The 13,627-nt window shown below is 47.9% G+C and overlaps 1 protein-coding gene across 1 annotated transcript; it reads left to right on the top strand.

Moving 5' to 3' along the window:
- The first annotated feature begins 5,646 nt into the window (after positions 1–5,646).
- On the top strand, positions 5,647–13,627 carry LOC145348537 (zinc-binding protein A33-like). The gene is made up of 6 exons (XM_080196727.1): positions 5,647–6,077; positions 6,485–6,580; positions 8,564–8,797; positions 11,388–11,410; positions 11,495–11,613; positions 12,933–13,627. The coding sequence occupies exons 1-6, from the start codon at positions 5,679–5,681 to the stop codon at positions 13,463–13,465; spliced, it is 1,404 nt and encodes a 467-aa protein (XP_080052853.1). The 5' UTR covers positions 5,647–5,678; the 3' UTR covers positions 13,466–13,627.

The raw sequence follows: 13,627 nt of genomic DNA, 5'->3' as shown, positions 1-13,627 counted from the left end.
ATAAGAGAAGGGATTAAGGGTTATGGGGAGAGGGCGGGAAAGTGGAACTGAGCCACGACAGATCAGCCATGATCTTATTGAATGGCGGGGCAGGCTCGAAGGGCTAGATGGCCTACTCCTGCTCCTATTTCTTATGTTCTTATGAACCTTCATTGCAGTCTCTAAGGTAAGTCTAGGTTTCCTCAGGTAAGGAGACTAAAACTGTGCACAGTCCCCCAACTGTGACCACACCCAGTCACTGTTTCATTGCAGCAAGGCTTATACTCTTATACATCAGCTCCATTGTAATAAAGGCTAACATACCATTTACCGTCCTAATTGTTCACTGGATCTGCTTGTTACCTTGCTCTGCTTCACCCCAAATTCCTTCTGAATCCCAACATTTAAAAGTATCCCATCTTTCAAATAAATTATCCTGATATCCTCATTGAGTCATAGAGGTTTCCTACATGGAAACAGGCCCTTCGACCAACTTGTCCATGCCACCCAGTTTTTACTACTAAGCTAATCCCAATTACCCTCATCCTGATGGGCACTTTTCCCATGTTGACAGGAAGGGTTTTGTATGGAACAACCCTGCCATTTGCTGGCAGTCCTGTGAATGGCCACTTGCTCTGTCAGCTGCCTTTAAACTGGAGGCTGGATATAGTGAGGGCATCAATATCAGATAGTCATTAACAAATCCAATCGGGAATTCAAGATCAACATCTTTACCCAGAGAGTGGTTAGAATGAGGAACTCCCTCCCATTCAAGGAGAACAGGAATGGGGAAGGGGGTTTGATGTGAGAAATTTTTCACAAGTCAAACGTTTTATGACAGTAGACACTTGGACACTGACAGGGTTAATAGCAAAGGGTTAAATGATTCTGAAAACAAGATTGTAGGCGAATGAGAAAGAGATTACAACACGTGAATGTAGGGAAATAATTAAACAAGTAATTATGATTTAAACATATATGCTGATATTTTGAATGTATTTTAAGTGTTGTATGCATTATTCACTTTAGTCAAAGGCAGGCTACCACAAGGTCTAATGGTAAGGTCGAATAGTTCAGAACCAAAGGCCTGGGAATCATGTACTTTGCAAAATTCATCTCAGAAAGTTTCTTATGCAGCAACACATATTGCAATTTTATGAGTCGGTGTTTTCCTTGTCCAGAGTCTGGCTGGAAATGTGCCCGGATGCGGGAACACCTGCCCATCCAGTTGGCAATGGTTGGGTGGGAACCCCTATATTGAGCATCTCAGGTAACCTGGCAACAGGGAAGTGTCTTGAACAAGATGGGAGTTCATGGACAAATGAGACATCATTACGCTGGGTGGTGAGATGCAATTGGCTGAGGTGCATGACATATTATTATTGACATGTGTACATTGAAGATGATTGATTGTACATAAGAACATAAGAAATAGGAGCAGGAGTAGGCCATCTAGCCCTTCGAGCCTGCCCCGCCATTCAATAAGATCATGGCTGATCTGTCGTGGCTCAGTTCCACATTCCCGCCCTCTCCCCATAACCCTTAATCCCCTCTCTTATCAAAAACCCATCAACCCGCTTCTTAAAAATATTTAGCGAGGCGGCCTCCACCACTTCAACGGGCAGAGAATTCCAGAGATTCACCACCCTTTGAGTGAAGAAGTTCTTCCTCAACTCCGTTCTAAACCGCCCCCCCTTTATCTTGAGGCTGTGCCCCCTAGTCCTACTGTCCTTTCTGAGCGGGAAGAGTCTCTCCACCTCTATCCTATCCATCCCATTCATCATCTTATATGTCTCAATGAGATCTCCCCTCATTCTTCTAAACTCTAACGAGTACAAGCCTTTATCCAGCCTCTCATAGCTCAACCCCCTCAACTCCGGCATCAGCCTAGTAAACCTCCTCTGCACTCCCTCCAAGGCCAAAATATCCTTGCGTAAGTACGGCGCCCAAAACTGCACACAGTACTCCAGCTGCGGCCTCACCAAGGCCCTATATAGCCGCAGCAAGACCTCCCTACTTTTATATTCAATCCCCCTCGCTATGAAGGCCAGCATCCCATTCGCCTTCCTGACCACCTGCTGCACCTGCGAGCTGGGTTTTTGCGACTCATGCACAAGGACCCCGAGGTCCCTCTGCACCATCGCCTGCTGCAGTTTTTCGCCACGTAAGTAATAATCCTTCCTACCATTATTCCTACCAAAGTGGACCACTTCGCACTTGCCAACATTAAATTCCATTTGCCATTTCCTGGCCCTTTCGCCCAGCCTATCTAGATCCTTCTGCAGACTCTCCACACCCTCCGCGCAATTTGCCATTCCACCAATCTTGGTGTCATCAGCAAATGTCAACAACATACACTCGGTTCCCTCCTCCAGATCATCTATATAAATGGTAAATAGCTGAGGCCCCAGCACCGACCCCTGAGGCACTCCACTAGTCACCAACCGCCAATCCGAATAGCACCCATTGACCCCAACTCTCTGCCTCCTATTTGACAACCAGTCCTCTATCCACGCTAACACCCTACCACCAACTCCATGTCCCCTGACCTTCTGCAATAACCTCTTGTGAGGTACCTTGTCAAACGCCTTCTGAAAATCAAGAAAGACCACATCCACCGGCTCTCCTCTATCCACCACCCTCGACACATCCTCATAGAACTCCAGTAAATTTGTCAGACACGACTTCCCCTTAACGAAACCATGCTGCGTCTGCTCTATCAAGCAATTCCCCTCAAGCTGCCTTGTTATTTCCTCCTTGATGACGGATTCTAACATTTTACCTACAGTAAGCTAAGATACAGTGGGAATGATTGAGAAGAAAACCTATAATGGTTCTGTTTAGAATTGTAAAGGTCAGATCTATTCGGAGAGCTCTGGCTGCTCACCCTGAGAGCTGACTCCACCCTCTGATGGTCTCCCAGCAGCCGCTAGTTAAATAAAGTTACGTCTTTGATTCAGAAACTCTGGCTTCATGTGTCCTGTATTGTCTACATTTTCCTGACAGTACTGGTCACCTCTAGTACCCCTCAACAGTCTGAAAAAAGAGAGAGAGGCTCCATGCCCAGCGCTGTACTCACTGTGACTGGGTTTGGTGAGGGGTTCCAGACCCTTGTTTCAGCTGAAGCAATATTTTAAAGTGGGGGCTGGATGGCAGTATATGTACTCACAGTGACACCCCGTGGAAGGCAATGGAAAGGCACATTGCACAGAGTGATCAACAAGAGGCTGATTCACTACCTCCCATTGAGTGCTGCCACCCCAGCCGAATATCCTTCTCACCAGCATTACTGTCTCAGTAACATGTCTCACAAGGTGACGTGGAGTTGTCAGCATTGGACTGGGGTAAACACAGTAAGAAGTCTCACAACACCAGGTTAAAGTCCAACAGGTTTATTTGGTAGCGGGGGAGACAGTAACAGATTCAGTATCACGATTTGTTTAAACGGAACATGAACACACTGATGGAGCAGGAGGTGAGCAGGAATTTAAAGATATTATTGTGCTGTCGATGTCCCAGTTCCTGGTGTGTTAATGTGATCCAGTGAGCTGACAGAGCCAATCCCCCCACAGCCGGATAATGTGCAGCAAGTGAGAAATGAGAGGCTGGAACACAGGATTGTTCCTGTTCATCGAGTTAATGATAACCCCAAAGCCCAGATACAAACAAATCCACTCTTTAACCAGGAATGGTGCCTGGATTGTGGAGGGAGATCAGTCCTGGGAGCCGGAGGAGAAACCTTCCTCACTGCTCTCCACTGGTGTCCCAGTTTCAGCATCCCGGATCCTGGATTCTGATCCCAGTTTGCAGAGTAAAGGGGGGAGGGGGGAGATGGCGGTGGGAATTTGCAAAGTCAGAGGTGTCAAAGACTATTTATTAAAGAATGGAGGGGGTGGGGCAGATTGATAGAGGGGGGAGAGAAGGGAGGGAGTGTTACAGGGAGAAGATGGATTTGGGAAAGTTTCGGGGACGAGAGAGAGGAGAGAAACTAGAGAAAGATGTAAAGGGCGAGGGGGGGCAGATTGGGTCAGTGGGCCGGGGGAGGGGGGATTGGGTCAGTGGGCCGGGGGAGGGGGGGATTGGGTCAGTGGGCCCGGGGAGGGGAGATTGGGTCAGTGGGCCCGGGGAGGGGGGATTGGGTCAGTGGGCCGGGGGAGGGGGGGATTGGGTCAGTGGGCCGGGGGAGGGGGGGATTGGGTCAGTGGGCCGGGGGAGGGGGGGCAGATTGGGTCAGTGGGCCGGGGGAGGGGGGATTGGGTCAGTGGGCCGGGGGAGGGGCGGATTGGGTCAGTGGGCCCGGGGAGGGGAGATTGGGTCAGTGGGCTGGGGGAGGGGGGATTGTGTCATTGGGCTGGGGGAGGGGGGGATTGGGTCAGTGGGCCGGGGGAGGGGCATTGTGTCATTGGGCTGGGGGAGGGTGGGATTGGGTCAGTGGGCCGGGTTTGGGGGTGAGTGGGGTGGTGGGGGGGGGGGGGGGGTGGGGTCGGGGGGATGGTGGGGGCGGGGCTTATCGAGCCCAAAACGTAGATCTGATTGGAGCATTCAATGGTGCATGCCTTGTTAAAAAATAAAAAATGTTCCCCTGCCGTATGGTTTCTGGGCCGGATAAAACCTCCTCCCTGTCTCCCAAAGAAGTTGCCCCACCCCCACAGCATAACTGACCTCCGTATCCCCCCCAACCCACCCCCCCACTACCCAGACTGATCACAGCCCTTTGCCCCACTTTCCCCCCACCGATCACACGCAGGGTGCCACCGGACCACCCCCACCCCACCACCCCAACCCCCCTCACCCATTCTCCTTCAACCAGAGAACAATCTGATCCGCCTCCCCCCACCACCACCGATCTGAGTCAGAGAGCCGCCGGAAGCTCTGAACTTACCCCTTCAGAGGCTGGCGTGGCTGAAACAGACCTTGTGGATCATTTTTGTTTTGTGCCGAATCTGGATGGGCGAACACGGTGGCAAAGGGGGAAATGCCCATCAGTTTGGGCGTGCAGACCATGAAGTCACGCCCACTTCGGACGCAGTGCCGATCACGGGCAGTTTAGGTGCTTGATAAAGGGGGAATGGGCATGGAGTGGATCACACTGCTCGCCTTACTTCCAACATTACCAAGTCTCTGTGAAAACGGGGACAAGTTGGTGTTAAAACTGGACCCATTCTCTCTTCCACCTTCTGCCAGCGGTAAAAAGATTCAAGAGTCTGAGGTCACGTACCAACCAACTCAAGAACAGCTTCTTCCCTGCTGCCATCAGACTTTTGAGTGGACCTCCCTCGCATTAAATTGATCTTTCTCAGCAGCCTAGCTATGACTGTAACACTACATTCTGCACCCTCTGTATGAACAGTATGCTTTGTCTGTATAGCATGCAAGAAACAATACTTTTCACTGTACACTAATACATGTGACAATAATAAATCAAATCAAATCAAAGTGTTGGGATTGAGAAGGGAGGGTGGGTGTTTTAAGGAGTGTGTTTGCAGAGAGGAAAGAAAGAATGTTCTAAAGTTGATTTTATAAAGTGAAAAAGGCTCCACACACAATAAAGGGGCTCAGTTTGATGGGATTACAGAATTCCTGGCATTGAGAGTGTCTCTGATCACGTGAAGTCAAATCCAGGAAGTGCAGCTGGGAACAAGAATTGAAAGTGAAAGAGGTGGAAGAGAGAGACAGAGAGAGAGACTCTGAGCACTGGGATGGCATCTCCGGATCTCAGCCAGGAACTAACCTGTCCCATCTGCCTGGAAATATTCACCGAGCCCGTGCGTCTGGAATGTGAACATCACTTCTGCAGGAGCTGCATCTCCCAGAGTTGGGAGAAGGTCCCGGGAGATGTTTCCTGCCCCCAGTGTCGACAGGTCTTCACCCAGAGGAACATCAGGCCCGCTCGCACCATGGCTAACATCGTGGAGAAGCTCAGAGTGCTGAAGGTGAAGGTGACACAGCCAGAGGAGGAGTTTTACTGTCAGGAACACGAGGAGAAGCTGAAACTGTTCTGTGAAGTTGAACAGAGAGCCATCTGTGCGGATTGCTGGAGTTCAGAACATCAAACTCACAAAGATCTGCATATCAAAGAGGCTGTCCAGATATACAAGGTACTGACTCACTGCTATGGACACAGACCGACAGAGAACAGGGGGAGGCGGTGGGGGTAGCAGAGGGAGAGAGAGGGTTTGTAGAGTGAGAGGGAGAGGAGAGGGCAAGGGGAGAATGGGCTGGGGTAATTTGAGGAGATGGAAAGTGTTGGGAAGGGGAGATCATTGGGAGAATGTTGATGAAGGAGGGGAATGGAGCTGGAGGAGGATAATTGCAACAGGCGGAATTAACACAAAGTTTCCCCTAAATTTCTTTATCCTTTCATCCCAAACATTGAGAGGGATCAATCTTGGGAATATCTCCTCTCCCTTTCACCAGTGGATTTAAAAACAGCAAACTCCTCCAGAAGGTGACCTTATCGAGTGTTCACTTTCACAACCCCCTTTGTGTCCTTTCTGTCTGCCAGAACAAGTTAGAAACATTATTGGAGACTCTGCAGAAGCAAATGGACCTCAGTCTTCACAGTAAAAGAGAAGGAGAGGATGGCATTTCACAGATGAAGGTAGGAGAGTGTCCTTTAGGCTTTGTGTAATGTTCCCTGTGTTTGTCATTGAGAGTGAGTGAGCTCCTCACACAGTGAGAGAGAGACAGAGTTTTACTGAATAAAATGCTGGAGTCCAGTGTACATTAGAGGCTACGCCCAGCACTGGAATGGAAGGGAGCGTCTGTAAATTGCAAAATTTGGCAAAAATGTATAACGCTACTTCCAATCGCAACAATCGATAAATAAATCAAGTCAGTATCTCACTCCCAGGTATCCATTATTCTCTATATAAACCATCTGAACCCCTCGATTAGATTCCAGTCTGTAACTCACTCCCAGGTATCCATTATTCTCTATATAAACCATCTGAACCCCTCGATCAGATTCCAGTCTGGAACTCAATCCCAGGTATCCATTATTCTGTATATTAATCATCTAAACCCGTCGATTAGATTCCAGTCTGGAAATCACTCCCAGGTATCCATTATTCTGTATATTAATCATCTGAATCCCTCGATTAGATTCCAGTCTGGAACTCACTGCTAGGTATCCATTATTCTGTATATAAACCATCTGAACCCCTCGATCAGATTCCAGTCTGGAACTCACTCCCAGGTATCCATTATTCTGTATATTAATCATCTAAACCCCTCGATTAGATTCCAGTCTGGAACTCACTGCTAGGTATCCATTATTCTATATATAAACCATCTGAACCCTCGATTAGATTCCAGTCTGTAACTCACTCCCGGGTATCCATTATTCTCTATATAAACCATCTGAACCCCTCGATTAGATTCCAGTCTGTAACTCACTCCCAGGTATCCATTATTCTATATATAAACCATCTGAACCCCTTGATTAGATTCCAGTCTGTAACTCACTCCCAGGTATCCATTATTCTCTATATGAACCATCTGAACCCCTCGATTAGATTCCAAACTGTAACTCACTCCCAGGTATCCATTATTCTGTATATAAACCATCTGAACCCCTTGATTAGATTCCAGTCTGTAACTCACTCCCAGATAAACATTGATCCATGTAGGAACTCGAACCACTCGATTGGCTTGCATAGATAGGGACATGAGCAGACTAGAGATAGAGGGATACAAAAGATTGTTCGAAATAAGGATCAAGAGCCTCAGGGCGTTCCTGGGAATCAATAGATTCCGACGGACCATCCAAGATATTTTATGGCTCACCTGTCTTATGTTTGAGCTCCTGGGGATTCCATGAATGTCTGTATAAGTTGTGTATGTTGATTGATGTCTTTTTTTTACATTCACAGGTGATTCAGTCTGCCTTGTTGTATAACAAGGGGCGTACACGCGATGGGTCGCGCGAGGGCTGCTCTTGGATGTTGCTTCGAAAGTTGCCGAGTGCTTCACGTCATTCGTGTCCGCTTAAACTGGACCATCTGACAGACAACACGACAGCTCAGTGACTATCACTGTTTGCTGTGCAGATACATGGATTTGGGCCAGTGTCTGTGGGAGTTTGCACATTCTCCCTGTGATTGCGTGGGTTTTCTCCAGGTGCTCCGGTTTCCTCCCACACCCCAAAAACGTGCTCTTTGGCTGATAGGTGTAACAAATTGTCCCTAAATTAGGCGTCCCTCAATCTGGTTAAAATTCTCTAAATTTGCACACCTTCATTGTGGAGTCCAGTAGGCGTCGACAAAGGTCATAGGTAGAAGAGGACACTCACAATGTTATAATGGCGGCGCGGGCTTGTTGGGCCAGAGAGCCTGTTTCTTGTGCTGTGTTGTCCTTTGTTCTTTGTTCTTTGTTCTTTGTTTAGTTTTCCCTCAGTAACACGCTCCTTGCTCTCTTATATTTTATAATAAAACATTGTTACACTTTTACCGTCTTCCGATGTATCACACTACCAGACGCCAAATATTCCATCAAACAGTTGACCGTGCAGTGAATGGGCAGAGACCAGGGACACTGGGATTAGAGACATTGTTTATTTCGCTCTGTATTCAATCTGTTCCAGACTGAAGTTGAGAGACTGAGAAATGAAATCCACAGTGAATTTGAAAAGATGCACAAGTTCCTGTTTGAGAAGGAAGAGTTGATGAAAACAGAGTTGGCGCAAAAAAGCAATAAAACATTCAAGAAAATGGAGAAGAATTTAAAGAAAACCTTGGATGAAATGTCTTGTCTTGACGGAGCAATAAGAGATCTTCAATCGAGGCTGAAGATAGAAGAGGCTCCAGAGTTCCTCAAGGTACAAAACCTCTTTGTCTTGTCCAGGAGAACATTGTGGGACTGAGGGCTGACACACTGACCTTTAACCTCTGGGCCTGGCTTTGGCTTCAGTCTGATTGGTTGGATGATGATCTCTTGCTGCTGTCAGTGAGGGAGCAATGGGAGATGGGGTGAGGAATCTGAGTGTGATTCCTATACACAGTGTAACCACAGCACTGAGTGATGTTTGGATTCAGAGAGGACTGGGCTGGGAGCTGGAGGGGTTCACACTGGGGCAGATGGGACTGTTTTGAGGATGGGGTTAAGGGGCATTGTCGAAGTGTGGAAGGTAGATCTTTATTGTGCTGTAGGTTCTGCTGTTCCTGCCCCTGCAAACACTTGATTCAACTGAAGACACAGCCAGCAATGGTGTTGGGATTGAAATCGAGGATTCAGAGAAGACACAAATTAGACGAGTGCAGATGTCCCCAAGCGTTGTGGAGCTGGAGGAGATGAGAGAGACGGAGAGGAGTGAGGCCAGGTAGGAATTTGAAAACAAGGATGAGAATGTTTTCAATAAATATGTTGTTGAGGTGGGAGCCAGTGTGAGTCACCAAGCACAGGGGTGATGGGGCTACGGTCAGATCGAGAAGAATGTAAGCTGCTGAGGACAGAACATCCAGCTGGACGTGGGCACTGGGAAGGTGGTAGGGTGATCAGGAATGTTTGGGAATAGGATAGAGGGACACAAGTCACATGGAGGTAATGAGCTCAGAGTGAGAATGAATGGAAAAAGGAAAAGCTATTTTCTCAATGATTTCTCCATTCTGTCTCTTCTGATTATTTCTCCTTGAGATGGACAACAAAAGATCTTCAAAAGGAATATAGAAACAGAAGATTAAGAGCAGAAGTCAGCAATTCAGTCCTTTGCATCTGCTCTGCCATTCAATTAGACCACGGCTGATCTCTGCCTGGTGTCAGATCCATCTCACTATCTGTTCCATGTATCCCTTTAACCCGTTGTAAGAACATAAGAACATAAGAACATAAGAAATAGGAGCAGGAGTAGGCCATCTAGCCCTTCGAGCCTGCCCCGCCATTCAATAAGATCATGGCTGATCTGTTGTGGCTCAGTTCCACTTTCCCGCCCTCTCCCCATAGCCCTTAATCCCCTCTCTTATCAAGAACCCATCAACCCGCTTCTTAAAAATATTTAGCGAGGCAGCCTCCACCACTTCAACGGGCAGAGAATTCCAGAGATTCACCACCCTTTGAGTGAAGAAGTTCCTCCTCAACTCCGTTCTAAACCGCCTCCCCTTTATCTTGAGGCTGTGCCCCCTAGTCCTACTGTCTTTTTTGAGCGGGAAGAGTCTCTCCACCTCTATCCTATCCATCCCATTCATCATCTTATACGTCTCAATGAGATCTCCCCTCATTCTTCTAAACTCTAACGAGTACAAGCCTAGTTTATTCAGCCTCTCCTCATAGCTCAATCCCCTCAACTCCGGTATCAGCCTAGTAAACCTCCTCTGCACTCCCTCCAGGGCCAAAATATCCTTGCGCAGGTGCGGCGCCCAAAACTGCACACAGTACTCCAGCTGCGGCCTCACCAATGCCCTATACAGCTGCAGCAAGACCTCCCTACTTTTATATTCAATCCCCCTCGCTATGAAGGCCAGCATCCCATTTGCCTTCCTGACCACCTGCTGCACCTGCAAGCTGGGTTTTTGCGACTCATGCACAAGGACCCCGAGGTCCCTCTGCACCGTCGCCTGCTGCAGTTTTTCGCCACGTAAGTAAAAGTCCTTCCTACCATTCTTCCTACCAAAGTGGACCACCTCACACTTGCCAACATTAAATTCCATTTGCCATTTCCTGGCCCATTCGCCCAGCCTATCTAGATCCTTCTGCAGACTCTCCACACCCTCCGCACAATTTGCCTTTCCCCCAATCTTGGTGTCATCAGCAAATTTCGACACCCTGCACTCGGTTCCCTCCTCCAGATCATCTATATAAATGGTAAATAGCTGAGGCCCCAGCACCGACCCCTGGGGCACCCCACTAGTCACCAACCGCCAATCCGAATAGCACCCATTGACCCCCACTCTCTGCCTCCTATTTGACAACCAATCCTCTATCCACGCTAACACCCTACCCCCAACTCCATGTCCCCTGACCTTCTGCAATAACCTCTTGTGTGTCAGAAATTTCTCCATCTCCTTCCTGAGACCATTTAGGGCAGCATTGTGGCACAGTAGTTGGCATAGCTGCCTCACGGTACCAGGGTCCATGGTTCAATACTTGGCTTGGGTCATTGTTTGTGTAGGATCTGCATGTTCTCCCTGTGACAGCGTGGGTTTCCTCCAGGGCTCCCATTTCCTCCAACAGTTCGAAAGATATGGGTCGGTTCATTGGCCATGCTAAATTCTCCCTCAATGTACCCAAACAGGCACCGGAGTGTGGCAACTAGGGGAGTTTCACAGGAACTCCATTGTAGTGTTAACGTGAGCTTATTTGCGAGAAGTCGATCCTCCTGATTTCAGATTTAAATCTGCCACCTCTCAACCTATACCTGTGACCTCTTGTTCTAATCTGACTCAATAATATCTATTCTGTTTCTGTTCCCTCAGGATATACAGGACCTTGTGAAGAGGTAAGCAGATTTAAAGGAACAGTTTTGCGATGTGATCACTGCTGTCTCTCTCACACAGACTGATTTGCGGACCTGTTTTTACAGGAGTCAGATGGAGTTTCACGAGGCTGGAACTGTCTCCACTCAGTTACCTGTGGATATAGATGGTGGACCATTCAAATACATCAATGTGTGGAGGGAAATGAGAGCACTGATTTCACCAGGTATCATTCTCTGTATATTGCCATCTCCATACTGTTATCCATGTGAGTAATGGGCTGATGGAATGACCATAAGAAAGAAGAGCAGCAGTGATCCAGCCCAGTGAACCCGCTCTGTTTTTGGATAAGATTATGACTGATCTGCTTGTGGCCTTCACTCCACTTACCTCCCCGCCCCACAGAACCCTTAACCCCCTTGTTGATCAAAAATCTATCCAACTCAGCCTTGTAGTCAATGAGGCAGCCTTCACTGCTCTCCCTGTGGAAGAGAATTCCAACGACTAATGACCCTCTCAGAGGAGAAATTCCTCCTCATCACCATCCTATATTACCCTTTTATTGAAGGTTTGCTGCCTGAATTTCGATTTCCCAGGAGATGAAACACCCTCCCAGCATCTACCCTGTCAAAGGGACCCCCTCAGAATCTTTCAAGAAGATCACCTCTTATTCTTCTAAACGTCAGTGAGTTTTGACCCAACTTGCTCAACCTTTCCTCAAAAGACAATCTCTTCATCTGAGCAATCAAACTAGGGAACCTTCTCTGAACGGCGTCCAGTGCAAGTATCTCCCTCCTGATGTAAGGTGACCAAATCTGTACGCAATGCTCAATGTGCAGTTTCACCAGTGAACACAGGAGGAGATCATCAGCCCATTGTGTTCCTGCTAGCTCACTGGAGAATGCTGTAGATTTACAGCAGGATCTGGAGCAGAATTTCCCAGTGCCACACTGAAGAAGTATGGCAGTGTTGGAGAAGCCGAATTTCAGCTGAGACTTTACATCTTCTCAGTTGAAGTCAATGATTCCGTGGCACGGGTTTGTCGAAGAGTTGGAGAGCTCTCCCCCTTGTCCTACCTGAGATTTCAGAGGCGGTTGTAGGGCTGGAGGAGTATACAGAGATGTAGAGAGGGGAGGCTGTGGAGACACGGGATTGAGAATTTTAATTTGAGGCATTCCTGTACCAAGAAAGTGTTGTGGCACAGTGGGTAGTATCCCTGCCTCTGAGCCAGCAGCTCCGGATTCAAGCCCCAGTTCAGGACATGGTGGCCAAGGAAAGTACGTTCACAATGTGGCCAACCCAGGTCGAGGATCAATTTGCAAAATCCCACCTACAGCTGGCGGTAGGAGCGGGAGAGACTCCTGGTAAGCCACACTTGATGCACCCCTTGAGCTATAATCCCTTAGTGACAGACCTAGTGACCAAGTGACTCGGTACAGAAATAATAAATATTGCTGGGTCAGGATCCAATACTGTCTGTGTGCACCTCTGATTCACTCTGATTTCTCTTACTGTTTACAACTTCCCATTTATGTTCCCTCCCAGTTCCAGCATCTCTCACCCTGGATCCAAACACAGCATACAAGCGACTCATCATTTCCCAGGATCGGAGCAGTGTGAGGTTTGGAAATGAGAATAAAGATCTTCCTGATAATCCAGAAAGATTTGAATTATACTGTTATGTCTTGAGTTGCCAGAGTTTCGCATCAGGGAGACATTACTGGGAGGTGGGTGTTGGAGACAAGATACTCTGGATTGTGGGTGTCTGCAGAGAGTCTGTCAACAGGAAAGCAAATATCACACGTTCACCTGAGAATGGATTCTGGGTCATCGCCCGGTTTCCTGACTGCGAATCATTGAAAATCCCGGATGTCATCTCCCAGCTGAAAGTGAAACCCCGGAAGTTAGGAATTTACCTGGATTATGAGGGGGGACAGGTGTCATTTTACGATGCTGAGGACATGTCTCACCTGTACACATTCACTGACACATTCACCGAGAAACTCTACCCCATCTTTAACCCTTGTAGGAATGACTCTGGTAACAACTCTGAGCCACTCACACTGCTCACTCGCTAACACACTCAGACATGGTTTTTGATGTCAGGATGGTGCTGTGTGCTGCCTAACCCACTGCCCAAGCAACTCACATTCTCTGCCGCATGATATTGGGGGGTGTGGCCGGGTGTTTGAATGTGTTTGCAGTTTGGAGTTTCCTGTAAAGTTAATTCAGCTTCTCAA

Source organism: Carcharhinus amblyrhynchos, chromosome 9 (genome assembly GCF_965287045.1).
Source record: "Carcharhinus amblyrhynchos chromosome 9, sCarAmb.v2.hapA, whole genome shotgun sequence".
In the NCBI taxonomy this organism is placed as follows: Eukaryota; Metazoa; Chordata; class Chondrichthyes; order Carcharhiniformes; family Carcharhinidae; genus Carcharhinus; species Carcharhinus amblyrhynchos.
Note: the sequence above shows the minus strand (reverse complement) of the source record. Positions and strands in the feature narration are given on the sequence as shown.

Bases quoted from the DNA above. Each gene is read 5' to 3' on its own strand.
- LOC145348537 (XM_080196727.1), top strand. From the start codon at position 5,679: ATGGCATCTCCGGATCTCAGCCAGGAACTAACCTGTCCCATCTGCCTG. The intron at 6,581-8,563 runs GTAGGAGAGTGT...AATCTGTTCCAG, and splicing joins ATGGCATTTCACAGATGAAG to ACTGAAGTTGAGAGACTGAG. The intron at 11,411-11,494 runs GTAAGCAGATTT...CTGTTTTTACAG, and splicing joins ATACAGGACCTTGTGAAGAG to GAGTCAGATGGAGTTTCACG.